Source organism: Amblyomma americanum, chromosome 2, assembly GCF_052857255.1.
Source record: "Amblyomma americanum isolate KBUSLIRL-KWMA chromosome 2, ASM5285725v1, whole genome shotgun sequence".
NCBI classification, from domain to species: Eukaryota; Metazoa; Arthropoda; class Arachnida; order Ixodida; family Ixodidae; genus Amblyomma; species Amblyomma americanum.
Window position 1 is genome coordinate 91,386,237 of NC_135498.1, and position 20,884 is coordinate 91,407,120.

Below are 20,884 nucleotides of genomic sequence, written 5' to 3' on the forward strand. Positions count from 1 at the left end.
CAACGTGCACCCAACGCCACAGCAGTTTCTGCTCCCAGATAACTGCTTATCATTTAGAACCTCGCCCGCGGTGTTACAGGTGTCAATGTCGAGGGAGATACTATCAGTTCTCTCCTCAGCGTTGCAAACAAAAATAAAACTGCAAAACAGAAACTGGTGGACATTGTAAAATCTTACACAGACAAGACAGCACCGTCATCTGCTTCAGGAGAACCTGTGGTCCATCCCTACACCGTGAGGAGGAGTGACTCAAGGCTTATATGCCACATTGCTGGTTATGTGGCAAAGAAGTGTGTATTGCCAACCAAGTGTCCGTCTTGCACCAACCGTCTTTTGGTCCCGGCATAGGAAGGATGCCGCTTTGCTGCAACGGAATATATAAAGCACGACTGTGGTGGCTTGGTGTACCCCTCATTCGAACTGTTCAGGCTCATCACACACATAGAAGACATCTTTACGAACTGCTTTAGCGCATGAAAACTGCACTGTGAAAGCATTATGGATGTTCTGCAGCCGATTCATAAAGCTGCTCCACTACAGGTTGGATGCGAAGACCACGTAAATAGCCTAATGCCGCGAACTGTAGGCTTTTATATCACCATGAGGCTTCATTTTTTTGTGAAAGGCATCCACAAATCAAATCACGTGAAGAAATGTAACTCCACCAAGCACCTCAAGCTCAAGGTTGACATATGTGGAGGGTTTACCTACACAGATTGTTAACATACATGCATGTGGCCAAACTGTGTCCTTGGGTTTCTTTCTTGCAACATAACCTTGTAAACACCCCTCCTTTGCGTGGTCTCTTAAACTAAAGCAGTTGTTTTGCCATTTGCTTGAAGTTTACCTCTTCGCCTTCTGCTTCAGTGTTTGTGTTGGTTAATTTCTGCAGCTGATTCAAGCTCTTGAAAATAAGTTGCTTGTGTGGGCGTATTGCAGGACTCATATTTGTTTATTCCATGGATGGATTCAATCTGCACAAATATTATTGCATGAATTTGACATCCAAGGTGAGTAATTAGCTTCTTTCTGTCCTACCATCCAGTTCTTCAGGGTGGTAATAATTTGCACAGTTTTGAGTTCCCCAATATCCTTGTGAAAAGTTGTACTAAACTTCAGGAAGCTCGCTATTACCCCAGCCACATTTCAGTGGTGGATACAGAGACACCAAGTTCGTTTCAGCGGGTGCTTTGTATCTACCGTATGCACTTTGCATTTAATTTCTTCGCTGTAACCAAAGAACAAGAAATAAACTCTTACAAATAGTAATTTTGAAGAAAAGCACTTACGTGCGATAAGATCATACGAGCACCTCCATGAAACGCGAGGCATTCGCCACAGTAGTTTCGCCTGCTAGCTTGGAAGATAGTTTGACCACAGCACCGCCGCTACCGCCAATGCTGCAAGGGTCGTCTGGAGAGTGGCGCCCGCTGCACTGCCCCTTCTAGGCCACTGTAGCGGCAGTCCCTGCATGCATCTCTGACTATCAGCACTCCTCACTGCGCCGCTGTATAGCAGAAGTGCAGTAATGGCCTTCCTGTCGCTCACCCGGCTTCCTCGCTGGACAGAAGCCACCTTGCACACTCTTATTCACGTAGCCCCCAACCATTAGCACGCAAGCCCCAGCGCACGGCAGCTCTTGCTCTCATCACTGGGCTGTCGTGCACTTCGTAGCTATGCATTCACAGCAGCTTTCCTGCGCATCTCGGCATGGCCACACCATTCCTTTTGGAACTGATGCCGCGGGGGCGCATCACAAGTCCTTTGCGCAGCTTCACAGCCCCACTGATGCCGCTGTTCGCAGTGGTGGAGTTCGTGGTAATCGACAACTCCTAGCATGCACCCTGCATTCCTCACCGTCTGACGACTGCAGCATGTTGTTAAGCGGGAAGGACCTTCGGACACCCACCACCCTCTTGCTAAGAGTGCCCATGGATTAGCCTGCTCTACCTCCCACGCCGGACTGTGCCGCCCGCATGGTCTGTTGCACCATCAGTGTAGCGCGTTACGGATACCTCTAAGCGTCCCCCCCCTCCCATCTGGCTCTAAGCAGTCTCACAGCCACACTTAGTCACAAGAAAATAAAACTCACAAGATCGTTACTAGAACTCACAGGATCACATATGTTTGAGCGTTCGCTGTGCTGTGAGAAGGCGCAGGACAGAAGGCTGTGTTCAATTAATGGTTGCAGCTTTTGCAGCCTTCTATTTCATCCCTGGGTTTCCTTTGGCAACGTCGTCAAGGTATGTTGGATTAGATACATTTTTTTTATTTTCGCCTAGTAGAACTAAAATGATTTTATTTTTCTGTTTTGATAACACGTCCCTGCAGCTTGCTCCGAGGTTCATGCAAGTCTTTAAGCGCGAGGGCGCTTTCAACTTGCATAAAATCCATGGCCTGAAACCGTGTCTACAGCATACGCCTATCATCTTTTTTTTTGGTCACCCAAGTTGCTTTTTACATGTGCTTGCTTTTGCATGTGCACATATGCTTTTGTTGCCCTTAGAATGTTTGTTCAAGGTGCATCAATTTTCAGCCTGGACCAAGTTTTTCTTGCTTCATTTTTCATATTTCTCAGAGCTAGAGAAAAAAGTGACCATCATTATATGCTGATGCCGTAATGCTACATACATACATAATACATACATACCCCTCATGTAAAGCCCTCACCCAAGGGCCCTTGAGGTATCTGTAATAAATAAATTAATAAATAAAATTATGTACTGATTGCTACATACATATGTGTCTCCTGTTTGTATTCATTTAAATGTAAAGAACACAGCTAGTAAACAGAAATGACTTCTGTATGGCGCTGCTATTTGCTCTTATATGGGAAGGATCGGGCAACTTTTTAAATTAATATTTCTTTTGTGTATAAAATGCTTGGACATTTCACGTAAACAGGTAAGTGCAAAACAGCCAAGACAGCACGCATTCACACCAGTGAACAGGTGTATTACACTATCTGTAACATATGTGCCTGAATTTTAGCACATTATGTGCGCTTAGAAACCTGAAGGCTGCATGAAAAAGGAGGAAAAGTTTGTGGGGATTCGCGCTGTCCCGAGGGCAGCCTGTGCTGTTCCTTTTCGACTCCTGAGAAACCCCGTCCGCTAACGAAGGCCTGGTACGGCTCTGGATGCCGCTTTACCCCCGCTGGGCCCTCCTGCCGCGCGGGGATCCCGGCTGCGCTCCGCGGTGTCGTGCTACCTTCTCCTCTGATTGGGCTGCAGGGGCGTGACGTAGGCGCAAAGCTGTGCTTGCTCCGGGGCCGTTCGCGGGGGCTGAGGGAGAGTTGAGAACACGGGCCAGACACAAGCGGCAAGGTACGTGAACGACCGTTATTCGCTGCCCCCGAGGCCTTTGCCGACATTCATTCGCGTGCCTTGTCGTACAGGCCCCTAACATCACACGCCGAGAGCCTCGCGCACCGCCTTTGCGGAACCTGTGAGTGCCCGGCGAAGCCCGCCGAGTAACAGCCGCCGCTGACCTGAGGCTGCCGTGGCTCGCACCAGAGTTTTCCCGCCACACCGGTCTGCGCGCGCCAACCCGTGTCCGTGCGCGCCAGGTGCGCAGTAGTTGAAGGAGTACCATACAGTGCTTGTGTTTGTGTTTTCTGTACAATAAATATGGGTACTGTGAACGTGCTAGTTCTCCTGGATTGAGAGCGCATGAGCGTGGCAAGAGCAGACCGGACCCCTTTCGGCTCGGTGCTCGAACCACGCAGTGGGTCTCTCTCTTCGCACGCCCCCCGGGACAAGTAAGGAAGCCCACACTTGGGCTATGTACTGACCCCTTGCGCAGAGGCATTTAAGGAAGAGCCCACAAGTTTTACAGAACCAAAGCCAAGAATTCGACTATTAACCTTTTGGGGTGTTAGCGATTGCATTATTTACACGCCACACGGACCCAACATGCCAGCACAAGACACATAACGCCCCTGCACAGCGACCACGAGGCGACCTTCACCCGGCTCTCTTTCCGACTCACGAGGTGAGTGCCGAGCAAAACAACGCTGGTGGTGGGGACTGCTTTCGAGTCACGCTGACTGAGGATCGCTGCACATCCATTCTGAAACCTGTCAAAACACAGACCCTGTGACCCAAGACATTTGACTCCGTGCCACAAAAACCATGCGATCACAAGGCCTGCCCGCGCCTGCATCCGTACTCCTATATCTCCCAAGCTTCGGCATCACGCAAGCGAAGAACAACAACGTAACGCGAGCCGTCAACAGGCGTGCTGCAAGACTCCAAGCTTCGAGCGAGAGCATTTTCCGAGAGAGAGGAACGAGGGATGGCGACGAATTGAGACACGTCAGCACGGTCCTCCCAGCTCTGCAGATCCTTCGAACCTACTACGTATTTATGAACCAGTTCGTTTTACCCTTGTATCCTTAACCTCAAATAAACCAGTTTGCTTTTAATCAAGAATACGGCCACTTCTTGGCTGACAGGGGCTTTCCCTGTGACACACAACTTTTTGGACACTGCTGGTTGTGGGGACATTTTTTGGATGTGTTTGGGAAAAACACAGGAGATGCCAAATGTGCCGATGGGTTATTTTTAGGAGATTTCGAGGAGGTTCTGTGTTTGCTGGGTAACTCCATATATAACTGGTGTTTCACAAAAAGCTGTAAAACGCAAAAGTTAACATCAATAGTAGATTGCGACAGAGAAACTGAGGAGTACAGTAGTGCAACCTGCAGCGATGAAGACATACAGTCAAACCCGAATATAACAAACTCGGATAGAGCGGATTATTCCTTATGTCGAACACTCGAAGTTGTGATATCATTATCCATGTAAAATGTATTCTTTATAACGAACTACACATTGGATATAGCAAACTCTCAGCGTGTGCGATCACTCGCCAAACGCCCGCCAACACGCCTTTGTACCCGCACCCAGCATCTCTGGGCAGCCATTGCCGGGCCGCAATAATCATAGCACGTAAAATCGGTCGTCAAACGAACACCAACGCGCTACTGCGCCTGTTCCAGGTCATGGCCTTTCCAGGTTGTCTTCAGGCGCCACGCTGCCTGTCCCCGTGCCATGCTTCCGTGAAATGCAGGGGCAATGGGGAGGCTCTTTCTGCAGTAGCTTCCAGGGGGGGCTCCCTCCACTGCGCATGCGTGGTTCCGCGACGCTTTCCCGCATCTTCTCTGCTTTCTTTGTTCGCATTTGCAAGTAGTGCTGCTCGATTCCGGACGTCCCTACATTGCTACTGACTTACATTCCGGCGCTACATCCTGCAAGATGACGACGAAGCAGCGGCGTGCCCTGCCACTTTCTGACAAACTTGAGATAATTCGCCGCGTTGGGTGCGGCAAAAAGAAGGCTGACGTTGCCGCGCATTTCAAGATTCCGAGGAGCACGTTAAACACCATTTTGAAAAAAAGTCGGCCATTAGAGGCAATGCGCAGGGGCGCCAAAACACTGACGGCTGTCGCCTCCGCAAGCCAGTTTATGGCCAAGTAGAGGAAAAGGCGCTGTACCAGTGGCTCTTGGATGCTCGCGCGCAAAATCTGCCTGTCTCTGGCCCCATGCTGCAACACAAGGCAAAAGATTTCGCCTGCATCCTGGATGTCGAGGGGTTTATGGCGGGCAGTGGTTGGCCTCAGTGCTTTAAGGACTGCTACTCCATCACCGGAAAGGTAGTTGCAGGTGAGAGCCAAGTAGTGGATGCAAAAAGCGCTGAGAAGTGGGTGCAAGACGTGTGGCGTACTGTGACAGAGAAATACAAGCCGCGCAACATTTTTAACATTGACAAGACTGCCTTGTTTTGGCAGCTGCTGCCGAGCAGAACCTTGGCGCTAAAATATCAGAGGTGTCTTGGCGGTAAATTGAACAAGGCCCGAGTCACCGTTCTTCTCACGACAAACGTGGATGGATCATCGAAACTCCGACCACTTGTCATTGGCCAGTTCAAATTTCCTAAGTGCCTGCGAGGGTGCACCTCACTCCCAGTCGTCATGTACAACTCCAACTCCAAGGCCTGAGTGACTAGGGCATTCTTCGAGGCCTGGCAGTGTGACTGGGATGAGGAACTTGCAACGAGCAGGCGCAAAATTTGCCTCCTCCTCGATAATTGTTCCGCGCACCACTGTGGCGTCTCGCTCAAGGACATCGAGCTTTGTTTCCTGCCACCAAACGCGACAGCAGTTTTGCAGCCACTCGATCAAGGGATCATCCGTGCTTTCAAGCTGGGCTACAGGAAGCGCGTCGTTGAGCGGCTGTTGGTGAAATTGCGGGTTAATGAAGAGTTCAAGATTAATTTGCTTGCTGGCAGCAATAGAAATCATTAGTCATGCCTGGCAAAACGTGATGCAATTCACAATCCGCAACTGCTTCCACCATGCTGGACTGTGTCGACAGGATGCAGAAGTTGTCAGTGCAGTGCACGCTGCGCAAGATGACAGTGACATTGCCACGCTGTGGGGAGAACTTGCTGACGTTCCGGACGTGGTGCCCGCCAAAGTTGACCTCGAGGATTTTTTGGCTGTTGACGACAACGTAGCAGTGACAGCGAGCCTGTTGGACTCTGAAATTGTTTCTAACTTGCTGGCGCCTGGCCCCAACGAGGAGACCGAGGAGCCGCCGCCGGAAGACGATCGGCCCCGCCCGACGTTGCGCGAAGCCCTCGCTGCTAGCAATGTACTACGCCGATACTGCTCCGGAATACAGGGAAGCAGAGTGGAGTTCGTGGAAATGATGCCGCATGTCTAAAATGCAATTCTCACTGATGTGGCTAAACGCAGTGTTCAGGCAAAAATCACTGCCTACTGCAAGTAAGTGTGCATTCCTCTGCAATCAATTTCTGTGAGTAACTTACTCATGGTGAGTGATAAATTTTTTCTTTTGTTAGCGCATTTTCGCTCTGCCATTCAGGACATCATCTATAACGAATTTGGTACTGAGGTTCGTTTAAAGCGGGTTTGGTTATAACGAAATACTTCATATAACGAACAAATCACGTTGAAGTACACTGCTGGTTAGAACCAGGTTTGACTGTACTAAAGAATGGTTTGAGAAATACCACACACCGAACAAGTTCCGTGGAAGACATAGCAAAGCAGAAAAAATTCTGTAAATAACTGTTCATAACCACATTATGACATGGTACGCCTTTCCTTAAGAGGGACTAGAGGGCCCAAAGGAATGCTGACTGGAAAATAGTCAGTGGGGAAACTACACCTGACTAGAAAAGGTTAAAGCTCAACTGCAATCCCTTAGCAACCATCAGTCATTTGTTTGGCAATGACAGCAACTATGTGAAGTGGGCCTACATATCAATGACAGCAACTATGTGAAGTGGGCCTACATAAAGACCCTGGAAGCACTGCAATGAAAGGAGGGCAATGAGCTGGCAAACGCCCAAATGAATGAGAAAAGTAGAACATGAAGGTCAGCCTTGCAGTCCAGGCACTAAGTGCATAAGTTGCTCATCCTCTGGAGATTTACGAGACTGATCTGAAGTTGCCCAAATTCAAAGGTGCAAGTGCTACAGCAAAATTCATTAGGATTTCTGGCCAGCTGTCTGACATGCTCAACTCAAGAAACTGTCTGCCCAAGTGGTTCAAGGCACCGTTGAGAAGGAGACATGAAGCTTGCTGGAAGGTGTTCTTTCACATGGGAAGAGCCTAAATAACGGCTGTGAAAGGCCCAAAACTGCAACCCATATTTGATAAGCTGGTCAAACGGGATCTCAAGTACATCGTGATCCACAAAATGAGTCAAGACCATGAGGAAACCTCCTTCAGTTGCATTCAAGGACAAAGTGGGTACAATAATAACCCAACCACAGCATAGTTCATGGTCTTGTGCAAGCGACTCCTGGTGCAAACAGAAGACAGGTCTCCAAGCAATGGCAAGTACACACAGGACATCATTCCCATTTTGAGTGGCACAGCAGCTCTTCAAGAAAGAATGGGCATGGCTGTGACTGCAGCGAGGCGGTCTCCAATTATCCAGCCAGTAGACCACGACTACACACAGCGAGTAGACTACCCCGAGAGCCTGTCATCTTTCATTAGATCTGCAGTGCCATATATTGCAAGCTTGGCTGCCAGGAAGGCGGCCAGGATGAACGGTTGTGAGGAAGATGTGGCGGCCCTGCAAGCAGACAAACCACCGCCCCTTGCGGCAGAACAGCAGAGGTGGGCGTGTTTTTCCTTCGCAGGGTGTGATATGTGATCTCAATTTGCACTGCTGCCGAGAAGGTGCCACAACAACTACAAGCTGAATGCCAAAATTTAAAGAATTTGCACACAAAGCCGAAGCATCTGGTTTTGTCGACAAAGGAGAAGTGGTTTTCAAGCCTGGGTGGGCACATCCTTGACTCTGATGCTCTCGACAATCACATTTATATCCTATGCAAGAAAGTGGATGAGCTCTACATAAGCTTCAGGCTCCATTCCATGAAGAAAGAAACAGGGAAATTAGAGCTGGAAAAGTGAGGGCTGCTCTTACAAGGTGCATTATTTTAGGAACCAGCGAGACAGAGCCTACGCCAGTGCACATGCTCGCAAGAATGGCCACGGAAATAAAGTAGATTGCAATGTCATCAGTGTTTTGGCACCTTATCATTCATCACTTTCCCCTTAGGGCCGGCCGTTACCTGTAAAAACCACAGGGAGGCATCAAAGCTGGAGCCGCGGGCACACTGCAGCTCCCGTTTCTTGCCCATAGCAACATGGCCACAACGTGTGGCATGGCTTCATCGCTGCCCATGGGTAGGCCTAGGTGGCCTCCACTCCAGCAGTATTTTTTAAATGGTCTCTACTACTGCTGTACTTAGAAACATGAAGAAAGTGAGGTGGTGGGATATAGTTACTGAAACAACATAGTGAAATGAAATCCCATGAAGTGTTATCTGTACAATCAGTGCATGGAAGGCTTCAATAAGCTGAAAACAAAGATCTCAGCCACATGCTAAGGAACTAGAAGTTGTCAAACTATATTCAGAGCCCTGCACAAGGGTGAAAATATTCACCTGGGAGTTCCTTTGGAATTCGAAAATGCAATTTAGGAGTATGGCCATAGAGTTACTAAACTCTGCACATCAACTTGCCATGGAGTATCAGTGCCTACGGCATTCAGCCGCTAAGCACAATTGACCGCTGCGATTGAATTTACATGAAGATGAAACGCAAAAAGCATAAGTGTACTGAAATTATGGTGCACCCCAGATGGCATGAATTCACATCGTGCCCTTCTTTATGTCAAGCCCTTTTGCCCTCAGTCTTGCTTTTACAGGTAAAACTTCATTAAACATCAACCCCAATATTGCCTATACAGTCGAACACGGATATATCGAACTGGAAGGAGATCGCGAATTAATTCGATATATAAAAAATTCGATATAAAAAAATACAGGCCCAGAGACTTTACCTGTGGCGGACGATGACCTACCGATTGGAGCATTCAAGAATGGCAACTATTTCCGCACACACGACGCAACGTAATGCTTTATTTGCGTGAAAAAAAATCGCTTATGTTGGTCTGCTTCTTCGCCGTGCAAATGAAATTAAAGACGCCAACCTCGATCTTATCGAGGCTGTTCAGGTGCGAAAGCCCGGTTCCTTCCATGTCGCCGCAACAACGGCGAATCAAGCTGAACGTGGCCGCCACTTCAGCGGCAGAGTACGAGCGTGTAGCCGCCCCCTCGTCCGGACGATCTTCGTCGCCACTCGAGCTGTCGGCCTGGGTCCCTGCGACTGCAGCTACAATGTCCTCATCGGCGAGGCTCGCAACAGCCTGAACATTGCTGTCAACGTTCACAAGATCGTCAGCAGACACTTCGGCTGGAACGGCAGCCGGGAAAAGGAACGACAACTCGCGAAACGCGTCGTCCAAGCGCTCGTTGTCGCCGTCGCCTCTTCACAGGTTTCGGGAAGTTTGGCCGTCACGAGGCCTGCCTTCCGGAAGCAGTTGGCCACGGTATCCTGCTTCACGTATCTTCAGGCGCCCGTCATCATTTGAATGGCCCCCAGCAGGTCAACCTTAAGCTCCGTGCCCATGCGGAGGTTCACCAAAAGCCTATCAATGAGTCGCCTCCTGTAGCCGACTTTGAACGACTTAATGATGCCCTGGTCGAGCGGCTGCAACTTCGCTGTCGTGTTCGCCGGCAGCAACTTGAGCGCGATGTTTTCGAGTTCGCAGGTGGTGTGATGGGCCGAGCAATTATCGACGAGAAGGCAAGCGTGCCGCCCCGACTTGCCCAGTTCGGCGTCCCACGCTTGCAGCCATTCTGTAAACAGCTGACGCGTCATCCACGCCTTCTTATTGAAGGCGTAGCGAACGGGGAGCTGCTTACAGTTTTTGAAGCAGCGCGGTGCCCTTGCTTTGCCGATCACAAAGGGCTGGAGCTTTTGAGAGCCATCCATGTTGGCAGCGAGCAGAACGCTCACGCGGACTTTGCTCATCTTGCCCCCGTGACACGTGCTGCCCCGGACGTCGAGCGTCTTGCTGGGCAGCATCTGCCAAAACAACCCGGTCTCGTCGGTGTTGAAGATTTCCGCGGGTGAAAACTTAGCGCAAATTTCCAGCCATTCCTTCGAAATCCACTGCTGGATGTCCTGGCTGATGACGGCTCCGCTTTCCCCAGAAATGGTTTTGCCAACTATCTTATGGCGGTTCTTAAACCTCTGCAGCCACCCTGTGTTGTCGGCGAAGTTGTCATCACCGAGTGCAGCGGCAAACCATTTGGCTTTAGCCATTAGCATTGGGCCATCCACCGGAATGTTCTTAGCCCGCACCTCTAAAAACCACGCATAGAGAGCCTTTTCAACTTTCTCGTGGGCAGGAGCGCGCACACGACAAGCTCCCGGCGTTCGTTGCTCCGCCGCTCTCGACTTTATGTCCGCCTCGCTTTTTAACAAAGTGCTTAGAGTGCTCCAAGGAATCCCGAAGTCGTCTGCCACCGTTGCACTTTTCTCGCCCGCCTCAACACGCTGAATGGCTTTCAGCTTTGTCGCAAAGTCAAGGTTCTTGCGCTTCTTGACACTGCCTGTGCTTGCTGCGGCCATTGCTTCCGCATCAGCTCACCACGATCCAGTCACACGTGTCGTGAGACGCACGCAAAACAATAATGAACACGAAACACAAGAACGCGCACAAAACACAAGAATTCACGTGCGCAGCCTCTGCCAACAAAGCACTCAAGATGGCCACCTCCGAGGGCGACAGCGACGTACGAAAGGCACGAGCTGTGGTCGGCTGAGCAAAACTCGTGAAAAAGCAACAAGAAAAAAAAGGCAAAAGGAGGAGGCCGCCGGCGCCTTCGTTCCTGGCTACCTTTTTCGAGCCGATCACTATGGTTACGCGGGGGAAGGATGAGAGACATTGGGAGAGAGAGAAAAAAAAAGCTGTTCCGCAAGTCGGAGAGCGTGCGCAGCGGGAGTACAGTCCGAGCCTCCCTCCCCCTCGCTCTCACATTTTTCGAGCCTTTCGGGGGAGGCGCGGAGCTCGCGGGTGCAGCGAGTGCCGAGATCGCGCAGCGTTCTATATATCCAATGCCGGGTAAAAATATCATTCGATATAAACTTACGAACTTCTATACTTTTACACAAAATTTTCAAGGGGATAATTTACGAGTTCGATACGCACAATAATTCAATATATGTGGGTTCGATATATCCGTGTTCGACTGTATCACAAACATTCTTTTCTGAATGTTGTCTTCATACAGATTAGCATTTGCATTACATTATAGCAATGCTGAAGGAATGCAGCGATATGTAAATAGCAGGCACGATGCCCAAAGCACAGAAAATGACATCGCCTTAAATGTTATTTCGGAGCACCGAAGCAACTGTGCTGCTGTTGGATTTACCAGCAAATGTTCACAGTAACACTATAAATGCTCTGTCAATAAATTGTTAGTACAGTATGAGTATTCGGCAAATAAATTAACTCTAGTAAGCACAATAAAAGCTGCTATTTGTTCCAATGAGGTACCCTTTACAAACCCCTTGGAGAGCCCAGAGAACTCTGCAGGCTGTGGAGGCGAGACAATTTTATGTCATATGTCTACAGGACAAGCTCTAGACCCAATGGAACGTCTACAGCCTTGGTGCAGATATGCATAGGATATTCGGTGGTCACCAGCAAGGTTGCAGTCTCAACTGACAGTGCTCTCAATGCTCTTCTCACTCCCAACAAAGACACTGCCATCATCTGCATCTTCGCTTGGCTTCAAACTGATGAATTCGGCAACATCAGCACTATCATCAACCGAGAGGCTCCCATTTTGGATGTGAAGAAACAGCTGCGCAAGGGCCATTCCATGTAACGACAATCGAAAGTCCGACAGGCTCGGCACACAGCTCACTGAACCAATGGCCCCAAGCACATTCTCCAACAAGGCTGAGGTTCGTCTACCGAGGAACACACAGTTTTTAAAGTTACCTCCAGCTGCAAATGTTTCGCGCAGCTGCAGTGTAGCCAGTGTTGAGATGCACAGCCCGATCTTGGCTGACCACAGCTGCACTTCCTCTCGCGTCTGCAAGGGCAAGGATATGCGTGACAATGTGTCCTTGAATTCATGCATAAATGCCATTGCCTCCTTGCACTGCTCTTCTGTTGCACCTAGCGATGGCGATGTCATCAGTGATCACCAACGATCTAGCTGTTCCACAAACCAGGCTGTTGCCTCGGCCTCCACTGGAAGAAGATTGACCATGCGTAGGCAACGAAGCCCCGTCACCGTGCCCCGACTCACAACTGCTGTGGCAATGCTCACGTCCTTCTGCATGCACTCCGACCCGAGGCAGTCCACGCTGACGCCACTCACAAATCCCAAATTCTCGGCAGCATCTTTCGCAAACAGTGACCGAATGTAGTTGAAACACACCTTTTCTGAGGGCAGACCACGCTTCTCGACCACATCTCGGGGCAGAAGAATGGCCTCATTTTCAATGAGAGTGTTCACGATGCTCTTCGTGACATGCGGTACATCGGCAAGGATCAGCAACCGCCGGTCGTTCACCTCTTGCTCAGTGGCGCAGGGGTGAAGTGTCGAGAACACGGGTCGCCTGACAGGTCGGGTCGAAACACCGCATTGTCTCCAGACAAAAAGACTGACGGTGCTCAGGTCCGTCACAAGAGCATGAACAGTCAGGCCAAGGGCTTCGCACTTTCTGATAGCACAGAAAGTGATGTCCTTGATCAAGTCGGCAAACTCGGGGCTTCCTGTACAGGGAAAAAAGAAAAAATGTGGTGCAACTTAGAGCCAAAAGCAAAGCAGTATTTCGATCTTTGATGGCTCAGAGGCTATAAGAGATAGGCATCTCTCTCCTTACTGCACACGCAACTCGTAGAACTGTAACATGCGCGCAGCAAAAAGGTTACTGAAATTGCAAATAGTAATGCATGAAATGTCACATGTTCAGAACCACCCCCTGTTATAGTGATGCAGTCTCAGCACAACTGCTTTTCCAAAGGTCCTCTGAACTGAATGAGTAGAGTTTTCATTGCATTACAATAATTTGGACATTTTCCATTGTTATAAATTGAAGCCTGGTACAACAAAATTTGTTGAATGGCTTCTTGTGTGACCACCACGCGAGTGTCAAATAAAAATACAAATTAAAAACATACTGAGGTCATTCCTCGTCTTGGATTCAATTGGCCTGCACCTAAGACCACTCTAAGTCGGCCGACATCCAAACTGGACTGCTTTAATCTTTAGAATGAGCACTTTCCTTTAGAAGCAAAAAAAAAAGATACATTACTGAAACTGCCAACACATCAAGCTATTCAGGCTGCGTCTGTTTCCATGTTCCTCCTTTATAAGGCATTGTGAAAAATATAATGCACACTAATGCTCCTGAAGCCAAATTCCTCAGTATTTCACAAGTATAAGACCTTCACACAATGCAGTGCTGTCTGCTACAGACAGTGTTGGGCTTGTGCCAAGCCCTAGTGATGTGATAGTTTAAGATCATTAATGAGTTTCAATCATCATTCCCTTTTGGGGCAACAAGTGCTGCAGTATGAGCTTTCTCACAAAAAACAAGGGTGCTGGCTGTTTGTGAGGAACCCATCACAATCCACAGTGTAATGCCAATGGGAAAGTAATGAGAGATGAACATCAATAATGCTCTGAATGCAGATAGCTGCTGTTGAAAAGCAGAATTAAAGGGACAGCCAACTGACTTTTATTGACCATAGTTGTGTTCCAGCAACTGAATTCTCCTTTTACCGAAATAAACGAATACATGACTCTGGTGATGAGAACGATGGGAGAACAGAATAAAATGTAATTTTTCTACATGGGATGTCACTTTCTCGTGGTAGTCGGCGCCAGCAAACCTGACAACAAGGAGACTGGAAGCAGAAAGCTGCAAGCTTGTGCCCGTACCTGCTACTGCAGTGCCACAGAAAGTTCTCTGCTAGCAAAGCTGTAGCCTGCCATTCTATGCGGAGGGCTGAAGATGCGGGAGAGAAATGTCCACAGCAGGAGATGGTCAAGACAGAGAGAGAGAATGGGTGCGAGTATAACACATGCTGGTTAATGTTCACATCCTGGTCACACTTGGTAGTCAGCTCGCACGATAAATATGAAACCAAGTATTGCGCGTGTGCATCGGGAAGCAAAGGACAGTGTGTGTGGTAGTATGGTCGCATGATAGATCAGCAAACGAGATCCTCACCTGCGGAGCTCGCAGAAGCAGGCTTTGGCAACAGGTGGTAGCCCAGTGTTTGCTTCCAGCGGGAGGCCAGCCCTGCTACGATGAAGACAAGGGCATCCCCCGATGGCCCCTTCGCAGCTGTGCTCAGGGTGGGTCCCAAACCCGGCTGCACTGCCACCCTCTCCAGCCAGATGGCAGCATGCCTCTCCTCTGGCCCCATGGTGGACACCTTGCACTGCAGCACAGGAAGCAGGCCGTACAGCAGTCCTGCGAACAGCAGCCGGGAGTGGAACAGTCCTCAAACTTCACATTTTTGAACGTAGGGAACACCACATTCCAAAGTTGAAGAACACGATGATGACAAAGTGCATTTATTCGGTCCAATAAAGAGAAGTTTGCACCACGCAGGAGGAGCCCTCGGTCCAGGGCTCCTGCAGCAGCTGGTGTCAGTTTGGCCCACTACACCAGCCTGTGCTGGTCGTCCAGGTATGAGCTACACAGCAAGGGTGGGGTTAGGGTTGGGAATAGGGACAACTGCCGGGTTGAGCTGGTGCACCCAAATGAAGAAGTTAAAAGAACAAGTAGGAGATGGCGTCTGGCAATATGCATGGAAAAAGAAGCAGCTCTAACCTAGATGTTAAGACATCTAAAGACAATAGCTGGTCTAGCTGGTGCTTGCCGAATGGCTTTAACCTTGTAACTAGAGTGACTACATTTATGACGAATTCCTGTGGTTGATCTGGAGGAGCTTTCCTTGCTCCGTGGTGGAGAACGCATGTACCACTGATCAGGCTCAATTGGGTTGGCAAGCTCCAATGGTCATTTCGGAGCAACTCACTCTGCGACTCTGCGATGGAGCACTCTCTCCTGATCCGCAGAGCAGAGGCAAATTTCACAAACTCCAAAGGTGCGGTGCAGTCTCTTCCAGAATGGTCAGGCCAAATTAGCCTGCTTTCAGCACAGTTTGAAATGTAGGATGATAAGCCAGAGTGCTGCTTACATTACTGTTACCTCCATGCTGTATTAGCAAAATGAGCAGCCATGCTTCTTGCCCTGATTAATTCAGATGGTGGTTTAAGTAGTTCAGAGAGCAGCAGTACCAATGGTGACAAAGAGTACATGCACTACAGGATGTTTTCAAACTGCTTTGCAAGCAGTTGAAAATCACCGCAACACCGCAACGCACAGCTAAAGAATGGTTTGGCACAGTGTATAAAGATAAATGCAGCAGACTACCTTTAATGCAAACTTGATGCAACCAGAAAATTTGTTCGTCTTAACAGAAGTGCACCTCAAGAAAGTTATCTGAGTATGCTAGGTGTGTCCATACAGTAAACTCTCGTTACAAGAGACCTGGTTACAGGAGGCACTCGGTTATAAGAGACATCTGAAAGTGGTTTGGTTGGGTTTCTTATGTTCACCATGTTAACAGCACTGCATACAAGAAACATGGTTACAAGAGACAATTGGTTACTAACAACAACTTTTTTAGGTCCCTAAAGCAAATTCTTCACTATTTAGAACAGACACAACCCAGATATGCTCACGCAATGCGGCCAACGTCGTACCACCTCATATGTACTGCACTTTTCATTCCCTTTCGTCGATTCTGCTCCGTTCCGCAGCTGTATGTCACACGTCACATGGTTGCGATTAATGTCTCGCTGCACCAAAATTTCCGTCATTCTGCTTCTATAATTGCAGTCTCGCTCCTGCATCGACTGTTGAGTTCAATTTACGTTGAGTTGGATTTCAGTCTCAGCTTCCGCAGTGCCGGTCACTTTGTACACTGGTAGCCAGACTGGTCGGACTTCAGAGTTGTCGCCACGTTTACACGAGACACTTCTGTTTGACGATCTATCCGCTATAGTTTCGCATCAGACATAGACTCAAATGTCAAAAAGTCATGTTGAAGAGAAGTCATGGGAAGTCACATTAACAATTTCCTGTTAATAATGTTAATGTGTGTGAATGTGTTTAAATACTTTTATACCCTGATGTGCAATAAACTGATCTAGTCCGACTCCTCAGCATTTTCAGAATTTTTTGCTACAAGAGACATCTTTCTCGGGTCCCTTGAGTGTTTCTTGCAGTGAGGTTTTACTGCACACATGACAACAATGAATAAAATAACCATTCGGAAAACGGTAAACTGCAAACAAAGAGCACGAAACAAGCTTGCATTACCATACTTGAATATGGTATTGGTCTAGTATTCTTTTTTCACAGTCTCATTTTTCTCACTGTATCTCACAGCAGCGGCTATTTGTGTTTGCATTTTTTTTTCTGATTTTTGTTTTCCATTCTGCTCCATGTACATTGAAGGTGCCCAGCAGGGTAGCCGTGTGTCTCACTCTTATCGGACTTGTTTTGCAGCATAGTTGTTACTAACTCCACAAGCAGGCACACCAACATGCTGCGATGCCGCCTCGGTTGGACATGTGGCCCCGTGTTTCAATGAGCCGGCCGGTGCACTTTGCACATATGTGCCTTTTAGTCTGCGAAAGGCAATGCGTAGCATGTGATGCATGATGCACGTAATACACACAATGCCACACAGCGCCCAGATATCACTACGTTATATCTCTGTGTCAGCACTAGCACGAATGTGCCCTGCCGTTACTGCACCGGAAAGAAAGCTCCGCCACAAGAAAGCGTGCTTCTGCCACACGGGTTCTCCTCAGATTGCACGGCAGTGCCCAGAAGCCATCTTGGGGATGTGCTTTCTTGTGTAGACGCATTTTATGTTTTTTCCTCACTTGACAGTGCCACGCAGATGCCCTGTTGAGTGCTGTTGTGCAGGGCTGCCGTCATTTGCGGTCGCTGCAAAAGTTTGTCTTAACTGAAGCCCATGTGCTCTCAGAATTCGTCTCAATCGAATTCTTCTTAATGGGAGTGTACTGTAAATTCAAAGAGCACTCTATTCTTCACGCAGAGCGTGCCGCACCAGCTTGCATCATCTGCTCAGTCGGTACATGGAGCAGATCTAAACGACCGCAAATAAATTTCCTGCACAAGACTATTGACCTGACCATGGGTTCCTCACTTTGAAGTATGAAGCATTCGATCCCGCTAGTGATGAGGAACCGGGTTCCACTTTATGTTAAAACTCTTGAAGTATGGGGTGCAAGCTCACCCAGAACTTAAAAACACTACTGCACTATGCCATAGGCAAGCGTCGAAGGCACATCTGTCAGTGGAGGAGGCCTTGGGTCACATATTTCACCAGATGACAATGTACGCACTGAAATGCTCATTTTATGCGGGTCACTTAGCACAGATCAAACTGAACGCAGCACATCTTAACGTGAAGTAGTGTTCAGGAACCTGCAATATGCACTACCAGTGATGTAAGCAATTTCATCTTAACCGAAGGTAAGGTTGCAGTTCTCTCTGATGCATAAATGGATCGCCACGTCGCTGCAGACATCCAGGCAAACAAAAATTTGCTGACTTGTTTAGCAGTACTGCAACCAATCGTGGTGTCTGCTGCTAGAAAAGGACGTTGCATCTTTTAAATGCCTGCCTTCTTAAAGGGACTATGCAAAGAATTCAAAGTCGCTTGTAAATGTTTTCTATGTTTAGAAATGATGCTAATGAGCATTCACATCAAGTATAAGTTTGAAATTGAAACGGCAATTTATTCTAAATTAAAAAAAAACGTGTTTTTTAAAATTCGCGGGCCGATTGGTGTGCTCGTAGTGACCCATTTTGGAACTAAAATCGTGGAACAAAGACGTCACACAACCCATGACGTCGCCAGGCCACCACACGCTGTCATTCGCTGGAGCCACGGCAGCCATGACGTCACGGGCACACTTCCGGTAGCCGTGAAAATCGTCTGCTCGTGCCGCCGCGTGACCCTCTCGGGCAAGCACGGGCCAGGGCATTGCCTTCGCGCATATGGTTTCAATTTTCCTCTGCCACCTCCTTCTGTCGGGAGTTCCAGAGCCACTCGCACGGCTCTCCATGGGCACCATCACGGCCGTAAGAGCAAGCAGTCGCGCCTCGAGGTCCGGGTTTATTACTGCTAACTACAATACACGACAAGCAAAGAAACCCGACGCGCGCCGCAATCCAGGAAGGCGAAGAGAGACCGGAGAGTTGCTGCCGCGCCGCCGACGCTGCTGCTGGGGTGCTAGGAGCGACAACCGGAAGTTGCAAAGCGAACGTCATCTGATGACGTATTCAAAGGCGGGCCCAGTCCCAGACCTGTTTTCTTTATTTTTTTCTGGTGCCCCGCGTGTACGAGTTGAGGGGGGAGAGGAGGAGCGTAATTTTTAATCGTCTATATCTTCGTTGTTATTGATGCTAGCTTACAAATTCTTGCGTTGGGGTGACGAGTGATGAAATGCCTATCCCTCGTCTGCTTTACATAATCTCAATTAATTTATTGCATAGTCTCTTTAAGGTCTCTACACCTCAAAAGGCAGTGAAGAAAGCGTAGTTCTTACGCTACACTACAAGTAAAAGAAATGCATTCGTGTATGTGGGTGGAGCTAGACTTTTTTGAACACTGACAAAAAAAAAGCAGAGCCTTGCTACAGTGGCTACACAGGTGCAGCGCATGTAGTTGGATGTAACCTACACCAACTACAAAAAATAACAGCTGTCCTATTTCCCTTGACTGCTACTTCAAGCTTCTACTTCAAGCAACAAATTCAGCCAGACTGTTGCCTGTAGGCATTATTCTGCAAAGGGTGCTAAAATGCTTTCCAAAAATAAAAATAGAAATGGTTCACAAATAGGTACATGCACAACCCAAAACCAGTTCAGACAGCCAGGTACTTTCAGTCTGCAATCAACCTACAGTTACAAGTGTTTATTAAAAGTGGTATCGTTTCTGTGTGTGTGTGCTAGTATGCATTCGTAGAGCATTTCTTAGAACTGCAGCATGCTTGCCTACGCTCACCAGTGCCACACTTTTCTCTCTGCACAACACCGCTGGCCAAGCTAGAGACTTCTACAACTGGTGGGCCTAAATGGGTAGCTGCTACCTCAGCAGCTTTCTCTGTCTGGCCAGAAAACAAAGCTCCAGCCACACTGCCACTTCAAAAACAACTCCCCCATTGTGACCTTCAGCAAACCTCCTCACAAAGGATGAACAATCCCACCGTCCCCCAGACTAAAAACCTTCCTCTCTCAGCACTCCGGAGCATAAAGGCTCAACTTTGTAGGAAGGCTGGAAGCTGGCCTGAACAGCCCTTTTGGAGCCCAAACTTATTTGTTTCAGCAAATGAAAGAGCCAAAAAGAAATCTGCTCAGGCCTGATAGGGGTCAGACTTCGCACATATACCGTATTTACTCGCATAATGCTCGCACCCCCCCATTGGCTATCAAAAATTGAAAAATTTTTCTTCCCTGCATAATCATCGCACCCACAAAATTACTGCCACGAGCCGTCTGCTTGTCGTAGCGATCGCCATCTATTGACTGCGGCCACAACTAACTGCCATGGTTGGGCGCGCGTGCTACTAGGCGGCAATACTGTGCTATCATCCGCTGCCACCGCCGCTACCGCTCATCCACTCACCACCGCCACGCCATTTTGCGAAGGTGTCTCCAGCTCTCCGGTGTATCATAGGCCTCGTTTGCCTTGTTTGCGTGTTGCACCGTGCTCTTTGTGCCGCTTCGCCATGGGACGCTACGCAAGCTACACAGCTGCTTTTAAGCTAAAAGCTATTGAGTATGCGTTGGAACATGGCAACCGCGCCGCCAGCAGACACTTCGGCGTCAACGAGTTTTGCGCCTGGTATTGGAGACGGCAGCACGACGAACTCAAGACGACTAGTAAGACGCGCCAGGCCTTCCGTGGACCGAAGACTGGGAAATTTCCTGCCGTCGAATCCTCTTTACTGGAATATATTAAGGCTCGATGAGCGGATGGGTGTGCTGTGTCAATTGATTTGATACGGAACCAGGCGCTCATAATCGCAAGAAAGGAGGGCATCCCGGTGCAAGACTTCCGCGCTAGTAACGGGTGGGCCATACGATTTATGCGGCGCAATGGACTCTCGCTCAGGAGGCGAACAACGCTTTGCCAGCACCTGCCCGCAGCCTATGAAGAGAAAATAGTGGACTTCCATCGATTCGTTATCGGGATCCGGCAGGAGGAAAACTTCTTGCTCTCCCAGATAGGGAACGCAGACCAAACTCCGCTGAATTTCGATATGCCCAGCAGCAGGACAGTCGAACAGACAGGCGCTCGGACTGTGCACGTCAGGACTACAGGTGCCGAAAAACAGAGGT

The 20,884-nt window shown here is 48.8% G+C and overlaps 1 protein-coding gene across 3 annotated transcripts in view; it reads right to left on the reverse strand.

Annotated features, from left to right (window-relative positions):
- Positions 1-239: 239 nt before the first annotated feature.
- The window catches only part of LOC144121591 (uncharacterized), a 35,990-nt gene continuing 15,345 nt past the window's right edge, over positions 240-20,884 (reverse strand). The window contains exons 3-5 of one of the 3 annotated variants that reach the window (XM_077654880.1): positions 14,657-14,902; positions 12,856-13,193; positions 240-364 (exon numbers count right to left, since the gene is read on the reverse strand). In XM_077654880.1, the coding sequence (XP_077511006.1) occupies positions 257-364; positions 12,856-13,193; positions 14,657-14,902 (692 nt within the window). In that variant the 3' untranslated portion in view covers positions 240-256. The other 2 variants (XM_077654881.1, XM_077654879.1) reach the window with 2 other exon arrangements.